The sequence below is a fragment of the Osmerus eperlanus genome, unplaced genomic scaffold, assembly GCF_963692335.1.
Source record: "Osmerus eperlanus unplaced genomic scaffold, fOsmEpe2.1 SCAFFOLD_354, whole genome shotgun sequence".
NCBI lineage: Eukaryota > Metazoa > Chordata > Actinopteri > Osmeriformes > Osmeridae > Osmerus > Osmerus eperlanus.
This window is the reverse complement of record NW_026911727.1, coordinates 1-15,274: the sequence shown is the minus strand read 5'-3', so window position 1 is coordinate 15,274 and position 15,274 is coordinate 1. Positions and strand designations below refer to the sequence as shown.

The 15,274-nt window shown below is 52.3% G+C and overlaps 1 protein-coding gene across 1 annotated transcript in view; it reads left to right on the top strand.

Annotated features, from left to right (window-relative positions):
* The window catches only part of LOC134016519 (protein furry homolog), a gene marked incomplete at its 3' end in the record, with an annotated part of 28,574 nt that extends 13,487 nt beyond the window's left edge, over window positions 1-15,087 (top strand). The window contains 30 exon segments of the mRNA XM_062455876.1: window positions 24-192; window positions 353-443; window positions 540-610; window positions 1,592-1,742; window positions 2,337-2,440; window positions 3,327-3,418; window positions 3,506-3,599; window positions 3,681-3,900; window positions 4,131-4,282; window positions 4,725-4,912; window positions 5,037-5,131; window positions 5,366-5,573; window positions 6,194-6,415; window positions 6,638-6,836; window positions 7,200-7,297; window positions 7,626-7,796; window positions 8,074-8,214; window positions 8,695-8,843; window positions 8,845-8,878; window positions 9,246-9,413; window positions 9,726-9,800; window positions 9,915-10,085; window positions 10,837-11,031; window positions 11,197-11,334; window positions 11,508-11,701; window positions 13,346-13,550; window positions 14,467-14,494; window positions 14,497-14,517; window positions 14,520-14,614; window positions 14,889-15,087. Coding sequence (XP_062311860.1) covers window positions 24-192; window positions 353-443; window positions 540-610; window positions 1,592-1,742; window positions 2,337-2,440; window positions 3,327-3,418; window positions 3,506-3,599; window positions 3,681-3,900; window positions 4,131-4,282; window positions 4,725-4,912; window positions 5,037-5,131; window positions 5,366-5,573; window positions 6,194-6,415; window positions 6,638-6,836; window positions 7,200-7,297; window positions 7,626-7,796; window positions 8,074-8,214; window positions 8,695-8,843; window positions 8,845-8,878; window positions 9,246-9,413; window positions 9,726-9,800; window positions 9,915-10,085; window positions 10,837-11,031; window positions 11,197-11,334; window positions 11,508-11,701; window positions 13,346-13,550; window positions 14,467-14,494; window positions 14,497-14,517; window positions 14,520-14,614; window positions 14,889-15,087 — 4,138 coding nt within the window.
* Between the last annotated feature and the right edge of the window lie 187 nt (window positions 15,088-15,274).

Sequence of the window (15,274 nt, the reverse complement as noted above, 5' to 3'; positions counted from 1 at the left end):
TGTGCATGTGTGTGTGTCTCCAGATCAAGAAGGTGGTTGTGTACCTGTGTCGTAACAGCACCATCCAGACCATGGAGGAGCTGCTGTTTGAGCTGCAGCAGACCGACCCAGTCAACCCTGTGGTGCTGCACTGCGACAACCCGCCCTTCTACCGCTTCGCAGCCAGTAACAAGTCCTCTGCCGTGCACACGGGTGAGACGGGGACACCCCATTGGCCGGGCCCAAGTGTCAGTCAAAGAGGCAGGGAGATGGGTCAGCCGAACTTTGGATGTCTTTGTGAGTTCTTCTTCATTTCTCCTCTCCTGTGTGTGTGTGTGTGTGTGTGTGTGTGTGTGTGTGTGTGTGTGTAAAGGCACCACATCGAGCAGTAACACCGTGGTGGCGGGCCAGGATTCCTTCCCTGAGACGGACGAGTCGAAGTTTGCCCGGGAGAACGAGGAGAGGTCAGTTACCACGTTACGACTTAGCAACACAACACGACCCAGTGCAGCAACAGGGAACAAGACTGTTGATTGGACGGCTGTGACTCCTCCCCCTAGGGCCCGTGCTCACAACAGGCTGGAGTCTCGCTACAGCAACAGCTCTGGAGGCTCCTATGAGGACGAGAAGAGTGAGTTCACACACACACACACACTCTCACACACGCTCACACACACACACACACTCTCACACACGCTCACACACACACACACACTCTCACACACGCTCACACACACACAGACACTCTTACACACACACACACACAGCTCTGGAGGCTCCTATGAGGACGAGAAGAGTGAGTTCACACACACACACACACTCTCACACACGCTCACACACACACAGACACTCTTACACACACACACACACAGCTCTGGAGGCTCCTATGAGGACGAGAAGAGTGAGTTCACACACACAAACTCTTACACACACACACACTCACACAAACACTCTTACACACACTCACACACACACACAGCTCTGGAGGCTCCTACGAGGAAGAACAAACTAAGTGAGGAGGACACACTCACTGACACCTGGATCAGGTGTCAGTGAGTGTGTGCTTGCACACTTAACCTGCATACTGTACCAGACACAAATGGTTTAGGCGTGTCAGTGTGTGTCTGTGTGCCTAAAAAAGATTGATTGGGTGATCCCCTCCCGCACATTGGTGGGATGCCTCCCGTGGACTGCTCTGTCATTATACTGTCGTGTCCACTCACCGTCACCTGTCATCTTCACTCTGGAAGGTTCTAGAAGAAGTCTGGACAAACCTGTTCCTGAAAAACCAGAGGGTTTTTTCGTTCCAACCGTAATTTGACGCACCTGGAGCCTGTCCCTTGAAGCGAGTTTATCAAATAAGCCAGGCTTTTATCAGTCACTTGATAAACCTGATTTAATCAGGATGGAACAGGCTGATGTTAGAGATTAACTGGTTGATCAGATGAGATAAAGAGAAGAGATGAGAAGAGATCAAACCTGCAGAAGAGTTTCTTTCTCGGGATTGGTTGAACAGTCTGTTCCAATTGCTTATAATCAACTTCTTGGTGTATTTGTGTTGGTCTGTGTTTCAACGTGATTGCGCCCTCTCCTGATTGGTCCGTTTACTCAGACGACCCCCTCCCGCCCTATGCCGGTTGGCTGATGAACGTGCTGGAGACCGACCGGCCGCAGCCGTTACCGATGCCCGTGAACGGAGGGTGCTGGGCTCCGCTGGTGGACTACCTTCCGGAAACCGTCACACCCAGAGGACCCCTGCACAGGTACACACACACACACCATACAAACGCCACACACACACCCGTCACAAGCGTGGATGAACCTGCCACGTCGCACGGCCAGTTCGCCGCTATGTGGAGAACTCTGAGAATGTGTGAGAGATAACCATCGACACATCGCGTCTCTGTTTCACGACACCTCAAAACCATCAGGCACCGGTCTTATCTCCTCCCTGTCACCACGGAAACACACCTGCCTGTCACGTCATGTTGCCTGATGGGTTTTCCATCCTGCGCTCCAAAACTGTGGCGAAAAAGACATGTTTTTGATGTACTGTTTATATGGGTTTGGGGATAGTTGGTTTAGCTGAGTGGTTAGAGCATTTGACTGCAGATCAAGAAGGCTTGATACCTAAAACCTCCGCAGGACTAATACACTTTTATTTTGCCCGTGTTTATTCCACAAGCTGTCATATTAAAGTAGAGGATAGTGTAGTAGTGTATTATAGTTATTTATATTTATACATGTTTGTTTGGGGAATTTCACATCTGTGATTGTAATACAATTATGCAGGCATGTATTGCTGACTCCTGTGGTCTCATAGTTCCTTCATGTAACCTGTGTGTGTGTGTGTCCAGGTGTAACATAGCAGTGATCTTCATGACGGAGATGGTGGTGGACCACAGTGTGAGAGAGGACTGGGCTCTGCATCTCCCCCTGCTGCTCCACGCTCTCTTCCTGGGTAGGGTCACACATATACACACACACACACACACACACCACACAGAAACGAAAGAGATGGCATCAGGAACAAAGCGACCCCGCCCCATACTATGGCAGAACTCACCCACACACATTCCCCCCCCCCCCCCACACACAAACACACACACACTGTCATGTTATGTACGTAGTTAAGCAAATACAATACAGTTCTTTCCCTTCACCCTGACTGCGGCGTCAACATAATTTCATGGTGTTTTGACGTAGGCTACTATTAACAGTTCCATGACACCGGCAGACTATGGCAGGCATGCACTGTGGATGAAACATGTGCACATTCCTGCTGGCTAGTGGTTCTCTTCAGGATAATAATATAGGATAATAACATTCACGCACATACCTGTCGTGTCAGACAAATGAAGACCTGCTTCTACACAATGGAACGACGTCCCAGACAGTGTTCTGTTATCTGATCTCCGTGTGGGTTTGAAGCCAACCGACATGCTCACAAATATGTACAAAATGTCAATGTTTATGGATTTCTTTTGTGGTGGTGTGAATGCGTGTCTGTATATGTGTGTGTGTGTGTGTGTGTACTGTATATTTACATTTACATTTAGTCATTTAGCAGACGCTCTAAGAGCGACTTACAGTAAGTACAGGGACATTCCCCCGAGGCAAGTAGGGTGAAGTGCCTTGCCCAAGGACACAACGTCATTTTGCACAGCCAGGAATCGAACTGGCAACCTTCTGATTACTAGCCTGATTCCCTAACCGCTCAGCCACCTGATTTCCAGATTTTTTTTTCCTGATCCTTATTTTTTTGGGGATTTTTTGATTTATATGTGTGTGTGTATATTTATATATGTGTGTGTGTATATTTATATGTGTGTATGTGTGCCCCCCAGGTCTGGACCACTACAGGCCAGAGGTGTTTGAGCACAGCAAGCGCCTTCTACTCCACCTGCTCATCGCCCTCTCCTGCAACAACAACTTCCAGGTCAGAGGGCAACCCCCAGTCCATTCAGCACCATTCAGTTAGCAGAGATGGTGTGTGTTGACACTGGTGTGTGTGTGTGTGTGTCAGGTCATTGCCTCTGTGCTGCTACTGACCAGAGAGATCAGTGACAACAAGACCCTCACCATCAAGTCCAGCTACCAGCCGGAATACCAACAGTCAGGTAATACACACCAATACCACGCACACTCACGTCATCACACACACACAAGCCCCTCCCTCTCTAACGTGACTCCTCCCCCAGGTGGGCCGGACTTCCTGCGGGAGTGGCAGGCGTCCCCGGTGGGCGACTCTGGCCTGAGCTCCTCCTCCACCTCCTCCTCCGTCAGCCTGGGCGGAGGCAGCACGGCGGGCAGCGTGGGGAACCTGCCCCTGGTCGCCCCCGACGACCTGGCCTCGCTGGACGACACAGCCAGCGAGGCGGAGGACAAGACCAACAAGCTCATCGAGTTCCTGACCACCAGGTGCGCGCGCCCACACGCTCTTAAGCCTTTTACATTTTGGGGGGTTTTAAATCCAGGTGAAATCAAAGTGTAAGCGTGTGTGTTAGAATGACTGCTCGTGTGCTTGTAAAATTGTTGGCCTGAACGTACGTATCGAGTTTGGACGTGAGTGTGCCTGTGTCTACCTGTGTGTGAGTGTGTGCGTGTGTGTGTGTAACCTGTGTGTGGGGTGCTGGTGGTGGTACACGCAGTGCCTGGAGTACTGTGCTGTCGTTGCTCAGGGCGTTCGGCCCCCTGTGGATCCACGAGGACATCACCCCCAAGAACCCCAACTGCAAGAGCTCGGAGCAGCTGGCCAACTTCCTGCGGCACGTGGTGTCCGTCTTCAAGGAGTCCAAGTCAGGTCAGAGACGCTCCATCCATCCATCCATACATCCTTCCATCCTTCCATCCTTCCTTCCATCCATCCATCCTTCCATCCACGTCTACATTTAAACCGGACTACATTCCGGCTTCGACGAGATTTGAGCTTCAAGCATGCAGAGTGTCGGGCGGATTCTCGTCCCATTGCGTGTCGTCGAGCGAGAAGCTGCGCGTTGGGACGTGGGCCCCGCTGATTAAGATCTCTCTGTCACGGCAACTCTTCTCTCTCTAAACTAGGCGTCGACGTCGCCGTTGACATTGTTGCTGACGTTTTCTGACGTTGTCCTAGTTGGCATTGTTGATGTTGTTGTTGTTATTGACATTGTTGTTGCTGTTGTTGTTGACATTGTTGTTGTTGACATTGTTGTTGTTGTTGACATTATTGTTGTTGTTGTTGACATTATTGTTGTTGTTGCGGTCAGACTTCCACCTGGAGCAGCAGCTGAGCGACGTGGCGCTGCAGACGGCGCTCTGCAGCTCGTCCCGCCACTACGCCGGACGCTCCTTCCAGATCTTCCGGGCGCTCAAGCAGCCCATCAACGCCCACGCCGTGTCCGACCTGCTCTCGCGCCTCGTGGAGGTGGTGGGAGAACACGGGGACGAGGTCCAGGTGTGTGTGTGTGTGTGACTCATCACTTGTGATGCCGCCTCAGGGAACATAATCATGTATTTGATCCAAACTGGATCCTCTTTGAGAAAAGTATACATAGTGTCATAATGTGTGTGTGTTGCAGGGCTACGTGATGGAGGTGTTGCTGACTCTGGAGTCTGTGGTGGTCAACCTGGCCGAGTGTCTGAAGAACAGTGACCTGATGGCTGCTCTCACCCGGTGGGTCTCTCCCTACCCCTGTCTCTCTCTCTCTCTCTCTCTCTCTCTCTCTCTCTCTCTCTCTCTCTCTCTCTCTCTCTCTCTCTCTCTCTCTCTCTGTGTCTCTCTCTCTGTGTGTCTCTCTGTGTCTCTCTCTCTGTGTCTCTCTATCTCTCTCTCTATCTCTCTCTCTATCTGTTGGATTGCATTCATTTGACGTCTTTTACTATGCTTTTTGTACCTCTCTTGATTTAGGACCTCCTCTCCGGACTTCCTGACCAATGAGAAGCTGACGTGTAACAGGAAGAGCACGGGCCAGCTGAACTTCCCCGGGCCGGGTCTGGCCGTGCTCTCGGCCGAACGCAACCGCCACCAGCGCTCCTACTCCGTCCCCAAGAAGTTTGGCGAGAGCGGCAACCATCCCCACGACCCGCCTCGCAGCGCCACGCTCGACCGCATACAGGCAAGAGCTGCAGCTCACCCCTCTGTCTGTCTGTCTGTCTGTCTCTGTCTCTCTCTGCCTGTCTGTCTGTCTGTCTCTGCCTGTCTGTCTGTCTGTCTGTCTCTGCCTGTCTGTCTGTCTGTCTCTGCCTGTCTGTCTGTCTCTGCCTGTCTGTCTGTCTGTCTCTGTCTGTCTGCCTGTCTGTCTGTCTGTCTCTGCCTGTCTCTCTCTGTCTCTCTCTGCCTGTCTCTCTCTGTCTGTCTGTCTCTGCCTGTCTGTCTCTATCTGTCTCTCTCTGCCTGTCTGTCTCTCTCTATCGCTCTCTGCCTGTGTGTCTCTCTCTGTCTGTCTGTTCCTCTTTGTCTGTCTGTATTTATCACCATACTGAATCATTCCGCTTGTAAAGTTGTAAGTTAAGTAGCTGCAGCTCACCTGGCTCTCTGTCTATCTGTATCTCTGTCTGTCTATTTCACTATACTGAATATATATATTCCATATCACCATACAGAATCATTCTGCTTGTAAAACAGAAAGTAAAGTATCTATCTGATGACTTGTTCTGTTTCTGTGATGTTTCGGTGATGTTTTTGTTTTGTGAAAGTCTATAACAGTTTTTTTCCCCAACTCGGCTCCTCAAACAGGCCTGCACCAATCACGGCCTGGCGCGGCCCGGACGCACACCGGGCTCCTGCACCTCGTCCACCAATCGCATCGACCCCAGCGTGCTGTCGGACCCCGCCCACGTGTCCCACCCCTCGTCCATACTGGCCACCGTGTTCTGGGTGGCCGTGTCGCTCATGGAGTCCGATTTCGAGTTCGAGTACCAGATGTCTCTGCGCCTGGTGCACAAGCTACTGTCTAAGGTGAGGAATGGAGTGTTGTGAGGTGGGAAATGTAGTTTTAGGAGTTGTGAAATTTAGTTTTAGGAGTTGGGAAATTTAGTTTTATGAGGTGGGAAATGTAGTTTTATGAGTGGGAAATTTATTTTTTTGAGGTGGGAAATGTAGTTTTATGAGATGGGAAATGTAGTTTTAGTCAGTCAGTCAGTCAACCGGACCTCCCTGACAGCGAACTCCGTTTCCCAGGTGCCCTTGGACCGGGCGGAGAACCGCGAGCGCCTGGAGAAGTTGCAGGCCCAGCTGAGGTGGAGCGGCTTCTCGGGCCTGCAGCAGCTGCTGCTGAAGGGCTTCACCTCCCAGACCACCTGCGACCTGACGCTGCAGCTGTTCTGCCAGCTCACGCCCGTGTCCCGCGTGCCTGTGGTGGACACCTCCCAGGCCATAGGTGGGCCCTGAACACACGCACCATGACACAGTTACATTTGTAAACAGAAACAACAAAAGTAAAGAAGAAGAATGGGTGGGGGGGGGGGGGGTATGAATGGGAAGTGAGCTCTTTATTCATAGTCCACAATTACAGTTTGGAGGTTTACACTGTTTGATATGGCGTAAGTCACTTATTTCTCTGAGGTAAAACAAAACAAACAATTGAGTCAAGTTTAACCTGTTTTTTGGGTGTGTAAATAATGATCTTCTCTCTCTCTCTCTCTCTCTCTCTCTCTATCTCTCTCTCTCTTTCTCATACACTTTCCCTCTTTCTCTTCCTCTTTATCTGACTTCCTCCTCTCCCCCCCCCCCCCCCCCCCAGGTTTCCCTCTCAACGTGTTGTGTCTGCTGCCTCACCTGGTGCAGCACTTCGGTCGCCCGTCTCAGTTCTGCAAGGAGAGCGCCGAGAGGATAGCTCAGGTACTGCAGCACACACACACAGACACACACACACACACCGCTGAGAGGATAGCTCAGGTACTGCAGCACACACACACAGACACACACACACTGCTGAGAGGATCGCTCAGGTACTGCAGCACACACACACAGAGACACACACACACCGGCAGGCCTGCCATCTAGTGGCCACTTTGGCAACAACACACAATAACAACCTCGTAAAATAAGTCGCTCAGTCTAACTCTCTCTCACACTCTCTCTCCCTCCCCCCTCCCCCTCTCTCCCTCCAACCCCTCCCACTCTCTCCCCTCCTCTCTCTCTCCCTCCCCCCCCCTCCCCCCTCCAGGTGTGTCTGGAGGAGAAGAACACCAAGCTGTCCCACCTTGCCCACGTGATGACGCTGTACAAGACGCGCTCCTACACGCGGGACCCCTTCTCCTGGGTCAGCGTGGTGTGCCGCTACCTCCACGAGGCCTTCAGCGACATCACCCTCAACATGGTCACCTACATGGCAGAGGTCAGGGGGCGCTGTAGATCCAGAATGCTACCTACACTAATCCAACTAATCCAAACTTTCTGTTTGAAGCAAGGCGGCAGGCTGACGGCTTATGTAAAGTTTCTCAAATTACAAAAACAAAGATTAAATGATTGCAGTAAAGCGTTAGGTTTCATTCTAACCTAATCTACCGTTAGTATTGGCACTAAATCATTATATCTCTCTACCTTCTCTCTCTCTCCTCTATTCTCTATGCTTCCCTTTATCTCTCTCACCTTCTGTACACCCCCCCCTGCAGTTGCTGGATAAGGGGCTACCCAGCATGCAACAGTCTCTGCTCCAGATCATCTACTGCCTGCTGAGTCACATGGACCTGACGGCCGTGCAGGTCAAGCAGTTCAACGCGGACGTCCTCAAGACCATCGAGAAGTTTGTCCAGGTGAGATATCTCAGTCAGCCTCACGTCTTAGGTCGTGTGTGCGTGTGTCCTGAGCGTGTGATCCTTTATTGAGAGTGTGTGAGTGTGCCAGGTGTCAGATACTGGTATGAGTGTCTGTGTACGAGAACAGGAAGCGTGCGCTTGTGTGTAAGCTCTCCTCTCTGCTCTTCCCTCCTCATCGAATATTCCTCCCCTCTCCCCATCTCCTCTCTCCCCTCCTCCTCTCCCCTCCTCTCATCGCCTATTCCTCCCCTCTCCCCATCTCCTCTCTCTCCCCTCCTCCTCTCCCCTCCTCTCATCACCTATTCCTCCCCTCTCCCCATCTCCTCTCTCTCCCCTCCTCCTCTCCCCTCCTCTCATCACCTATTCCTCCCCTCTCCCCATCTCCTCTCTCTCCCCTCCTCCTCTCCCCTCCTCTCATCACCTATTCCTCCCCTCTCCCCATCTCCTCTCTCTCCCCTCCTCCTCTCCCCTCCTCAGACGGTGCACTGGAAGGACGCCCTGAACATCATGAAGCTGGTGGTGTCTCGCTCGGCCAGCCTGGTGCACCCCGCCCACGGCCACAGCCACGGGGACCTGTCCAACCTGGAGGTGAGCCGCGTGTGGGACGGCTCCGCCAAGCCCTGCCCGGAAGACCCTGGACTTCACCTTCGACATCTCCGAGGTAGACCCCCCCTCTCATCTCACACTTTCGTAGTCTTTCTCTCTTTCTCTCTCTCTCTCTCTCTCTCTCTCTCTCTCTCTCTCTCTCTCTCTCTCTCTCTCTCTCTCTCTCTCTCTCTCTCTCTCTCTCTCTGTCTCTCTCTCTCTCTCTCTCTCTCTCTTTCATTCTTATTTCTCTCTCTCTCTTTCTCTTATCTCACTTTCTTTTTTTCTTTTTTTTCTCTCTCTCTCTCATCTGTCTTTCTCTCTCATTCTCACCCCTCTCACTCTTCTGCTTTTGTGAATTTGTGAGTTTGGAATAAAGCTGGGATTATTTCTTACATGTGTGTTTGTGTGGTATGTGTGTGTGTGTTTATGTGTGTGTGTAGACCCCAGTGATAGGCAGGAGGTTTGATGATGAGCTGCAGGGTTCGGGAGGGAGGGAGGGCAAGGCCAGGGCCATGGCTGTGACCCGCAGCACCTCCTCCACCTCCTCAGGGTCCAACTCCAACACGGTCCTAGTGCCTGTCAGCTGGAGGCGACCGCAGTCCTCACAGGTAGGACAACCCAAAATACATACGCAGAAAAATAGATAAAATATTATAAATGTAACTATGTATATGTATATAGGGATATATGTATATGTATGTATACACAAATACATAAACGTTTTGTAATTACATTTAATTAAGTATTTTGTTGTTTTTCTATAAAAAATACTTTTTATACGTAAAGAAACATATGTACAGCTGGTATCTACATGCAGCTGCCGTTCAGCTGATGGAACATGGATGTTGAGTGTCTCTCTCTCTCTCTCTCTCTCTCTCTCTCTCTCTCTGTCTCTCTCTCTCTCTCTCTCTCTCTGGCAGAAGAGGACGAGAGAGAAGCTGGTGAACGTCCTGTCTCTGTGCGGGCAGGAAGTGGGCCTCACCAAAAACCCTTCCGTACGCATCCGCCCTCACCTCCACCCCTCCTGCCCTCACGTCATCAAACGTTTGCTGCTCCAGCCCCTAACATGACCCCTGCCTGACCTCTGTCTCCCGTGTGGTGACCTTCAGGTGATCTTCTCGTCGTGCGGGGACCTGGAGCTGATGGAGGTGCAGGTGAGCGGCGTGTCGTCGGAGGAGGGTGGGACCCGCGACGACACGCTGGACGACACGGCCAGTGAGCAGCAGTTCCGCGTGTTCCGCGACTTCGACTTCCTGGACGTGGAGCTGGAGGACGGGGAGGTGAGGGGCACCTGGAGGCGTGGGGGGGCGGAGGGGGGGGGGGATTTGTGGAGGAGGGGGGAGGGGGGGGGGTTTCACTGCCTGACCGAACGGGACTTTTTTTCTGACCGACTGGTGGAACTCTCAATCCTTTTTCCTGCTTCGATCTGAATTTGACTTGACCTGCAATTGTAGATGTTTTCTCTCTCTCTCTCTCTCTCTCTCTCTCTCTCTCTCTCTCTCTCTCTCTCTCTCTCTCTCTGTCTCTCTCTGTCTCTCTATCTCTACCTCTCTCTCTCTCCCCCTCTCTCTCTCTCTCTCTCTCTCTCTCTCTCTCTCTCTACCTCTCTCTCTCAAGCGTTCTCTCTCTGCCCCGTATCTCTCTCTCTCTCTAACTCTGTGTTTCTCTCTCCCCCCCTGCCCCTCCCTAGGAGCTCCAGGTAAGCTCTCTCTCTCTCCCTCTCTCCCCCATCCCTCCATCTGTGTGTGGCTGTGTGGCTCTGAGTGCGTGCCAGTGGCAGCCTATAGCAGGGCTGCATTTGTCTCCCTGTGTAGCTGTGATGGTGATCTGAATGGCTTACTAGGACTAGACCTCACACATGTGTTAGCATCAGTCATGCTCACGGTGAAAGGACATTGCCAATAGTGTGTGTGTGTGTGTGTGTGTGTCTTTGAATGTGTCCATGTGTGTTTGGGTGTGTGTGCCTTTGTCTATGGGTGCGTGTGTGTGCCTGTATGACTGTGTGTCTACGTGTGTGTGTGCGCCACACAGGGCGAGAGCGTGGACAACTTCAACTGGGGCGTGCGGCGGCGGTCCCTGGACAGCACGGAGCTGGGAGACCTGCTGGAGGAGAGCCAGCACTCGGGCAGCACGCCCAGCCTGGGCCACGACGACCCGCCCGACACGGACGAGTCGTCCGACGAGGAGGAGTCGTCCACCAGCCAGAGCCTGTCGCATTCTCAGCTGGTAGGTTCCCAGCTTTTCCCAGCTCTCCTGCCTGTCGCTCTCCTGCCTGTCGTCACGTGACGCGCTCACCCCGGTCGGGCTGTTTGAGGACCTCATAGGAAGGAATGCGTAATGAGCGACTTCTCTCTGTCTCTTTCTGTCTCTCTCCCTCCATCCTCGTTCCAGACAAACCTCTCGCCGTCGGAGGAGACCAATCACACGGACTCTCTCTCGACGTCGTACGACACGTCGGCCGACCTGCATTCCCTCAACGCCACCACCCCCGGCCAGGGGGCGCCCCTCGACGAGCAGGGAGGCTTGCAGGTGACGACACACACACTCACTCTCTTTCCTAAACCCGCACTCTTTCACGCTTTCACAGGACTCACGCAGAAAACAAGATATCCGCATGACAGGCTCACATCTGCAGAACACACAAACGTTTTGTTTCTCACTGTGTGTGTGTTCTTCTCCCCCCCCCCCACCCCCCCCTTCAGTCCCTGTCCCTGGCGGGAGTGTGTGGGGAGGACGAGGACACCCAGGCCCAAGACGACGAGCTCTCCCTCCCCCAGGGATCCGATTGCGGGGAGAGCTTCACCCTGGAGCTGCCCGGACCCCCCCTGGAGGACCACCTCCACCCCGACTACGGCCACCCGCCGCTGGGGTTTCTAGACCCCAGCTGTCTGCCTGGGTAAGAGAGCCATGACCCAGGCTGTACAGAGAGCCATGACCCAGGCTGTACTGAGAGCCATGACCCAGGCTGTACTGAGAGCCATGACCCAGGCTGTACAGAGAGCCATGACCCAGGCTGTACTGAGAGCCATGACCCAGGCTGTACAGAGAGCCATGACCCAGGCTGTACTGAGAGCCATGACCCAGGCTGTACAGAGAGCCATGACCCAGGCTGTACTGAGAGCCATGACCCAGGCTGTACAGAGAGCCATGACCCAGGCTGTACAGAGAGCCATGACCCAGGCTGTACAGAGAGCCATGACCCAGGCTGTACAGAGAGCCATGACCCAGGCTGTACAGAGAGCCATGACCCAGGCTGTACAGAGAGCCATGACCCAGGCTGTACAGAGAGCCATGACCCAGGCTGTACTGAGAGCCATGACCCAGGCTGTACAGAGAGCCATGACCCAGGCTGTACTGAGAGCCATGACCCAGGCTGTACAGAGAGCCATGACCCAGGCTGTACAGAGAGCCATGACCCAGGCTGTACAGAGAGCCATGACCCAGGCTGTACAGAGAGCCATGACCCAGGCTGTACAGAGAGCCATGACCCAGGCTGTACAGAGAGCCATGACCCAGGCTGTACAGAGAGCCATGACCCAGGCTGTACTGAGAGCCATGACCCAGGCTGTACAGAGAGCCATGACCCAGGCTGTACTGAGAGCCATGACCCAGGCTGTACAGGGAACTGAGTTAGCACCAGCATTCATTTACCATTAACATGGATACCAAGGACGTCATGTCTGGTGTTAATATTAAGGTTGTTCATATACATTAATGTCATGAAATCATCATTAAATATAATGATCAGAAGTATATTACTATGATTTAGGGAAAAGAGTAATGAAATGGAACATCTTAATCTGTAAATAGAATGTGGCTCGCCTTTACTGCCCAATTGAGCGTACATAAAATCATTTATAAAAAAATAAAATAATCACATACTTGTTGACAACTTTAATATATTAGGATGTTTGTACACATACTTTCTAATGGCTCAATACGTGTAACTTGTGACTATTACTTTTGTAAACTATTTTGCCATCCATTGTTTGACACCACCGTGTTATATAACCCAGAAGGCTTTGCGGCATAGTTTCAATTCATGCAGCGAGCGCAGGGTTCACACCTACTTTACGGCCCTCTGCTGGAGTGCTTTTACGGCCCCAAAGAATCCTCGTTTGGGGGGTCTGGTTCGACATCTGGATGGTGATTAGGATCGGGTGTTTGTGGTCACAGCTGGTCTGGCTGGTTCGCTTCGCCTAGTTTGCCCCCGTTTCGACCCTAAACGCTCCCTGAACCTTAAATGAGGGGGTCAGGTGGCTGAGCGGTTAGGGAATCGGGCTAGTAATCAGAAGGTTGCTGGTTCGATTCCCGGCCGTGCCAAATGACATTGTGTCCTTGGGCAAGGCATTTCACCCTACTTGCCTCGGGGGGGAATGTCCCTGTACTTACTGTAAGTCGCTCTGGATAACAACGTCTGCTAAATGACTAAAAAATATTTTAAAAAAAATGTATTTTAATAAAAATGACTCTCGCCCTGGAGGTGGCGTCCAGTCTTCTAACCCCCGTTTGTGTTTTGGTCTCTGTCCCGTCCGCACAGTCTCCGTGACGACGTGGACGACCTGGAGGACCTGGGCTTCCCCCCTCCCCCCTCCCCTTTCTTCTCCGCCATCCTGGCGGCGTTCCAGCCGGCGGTGTGCGACGACGCCGAGGAGGCGTGGCGTTGCCATATCAACCAGCTGGTGACGGACTCGGACGGCTCGTGCGCCGTCTACACCTTCCACGTCTTCTCCTCGCTCTTCCAGGTAACCCGGGGCGACGCACGCGCGCTCTCCCGATAGGTCACGTCTGTACTGTGTCTGTCTGGGTGCGTGTTTTGGGGGGGGGGGGTGTCGTTCAGCTTGTGGTTCTGTCGAAGAAGATGAACCTGTCTCCACCACAAGATGGCAGCAAGTCTGCTTCTGGGGTCTAATACAGGACGTCAACCGAAAAAACAACTGGATGGAAAGACAGTTGTACAAGTTAAAGAAAAGACCAGAACTAAAGTCTCCCGGTGGTTTTGCAAAAGTCTCTCAGAAAACGTTAGGCCAGAGAGCTCATTAAAGAAGCGTAAATCCAACCCAGCCAGACAGAACAGAGGGGACGTTATCTTGACTTCCCTGGTAGCCATAAACATTCGTTATTTACGACGGCGTCCTTGGGTGAGGAGACTGAGAGATTGTGGAGACTGGTCCCTCTGTTCTCTTATCTGTCTGCCAGACATCTGTCTCTTCCCCTCTCTGTATACCCCCCCGCATATCTCTCGCCCTCTTTGTGGGCCCTCTTTGTGTATTTATTATTATTTTGTGTAAGTATTTATATTATATATTTTTTGGACCAATGATGCATCCTCCTTCCTTTATTCCTCTCTCTCTCCCTCTCTCTCTCCCCCTCTCTCCCTCTCTCTCCCTCTCTCCCTCTCTCCCTTTCTCTCTCTCTCTCTCTCTTTCTCTCTATCTTCATCTCTCTCCCTCCCCCTCCCTCTCTCTCCCTCCCCCTCCCTCCCTCTCTCCCTCTCTCCCTTTCTCTCTCTCTCTCTCTCCCTTTCTCTCTCTCTCTCTCTCTCTCTCTTTCTCTTTCTCTTATCTTCCTCTCTCTCCCTCCCCCTCCCTCTCTCTCTCTCTCCCTTTCTCTCTCTCCCTCCCTCCCCCCTCTCTCCCTCCCCTTCTCCCCCCTCCTCAGAACATCCAGACCAAGTTCTGCTCTCTGACGGAGACGCTGCCACCTACCTGGGGAGGGGCTCCGGGGCATCGGGTCAAAGTTCGTCAAGTCCTCCCAGATGCTGACCACGTGCTCCGACTGCCCCACCCTCTACGTGGACGCAGACACGGTGAGGAGGGGGGGGGGGGGTTGTTGCCATGGAGACTGTCACCACCAGTGTTGGGGTGCTGCTGTTTAACATACTCATATCAAACAACCATTCATCATCTGTGGGACATTCAATCACAGGTGATAATAGACATTTGTGTTGATTTGATCATTTATTTTACCTCCTCTCCTCCTTGTCCTCCTCCTCTCCTCCTCCTCTCCTCCTGTTCCTCCTCCTCTCCTCCTTGTCCTCCTCCTCTCCTGCCCTCGCCCCCCCCCCCCCCCCCCGTCTCCAGATCATGTCGTACGGGCTGCTGGAGAAGATGAAGTTCAGTGTTCTGGAGCTGCAGGAGTACCTGGACACCTACACCAGTCGGGAGGAGGCCGCCGTCTCAGTAAGACTCAATCCATCTGTTGACAAACGACAGGGTGCACTTGATTCGGCTCACTCACTGGAAACCAAATGGATCGGCACAGAAAGAGGCCTGTCGCTTAGTCAATTACGTTCAAAAACTGTAAAGAGGTCATGATAGATTCGCGTGATTGACCCGTGTCTGTTGGGATTACAGTTCGTCACACGTGTAGCAGCAACGTAATAGTATATTCGATTCTTCTTTTTTGTTATTCATTTAAGCAGATGCATATTTTTGTTTTTTTACATATTTTCTCTCACTCTCTCTCC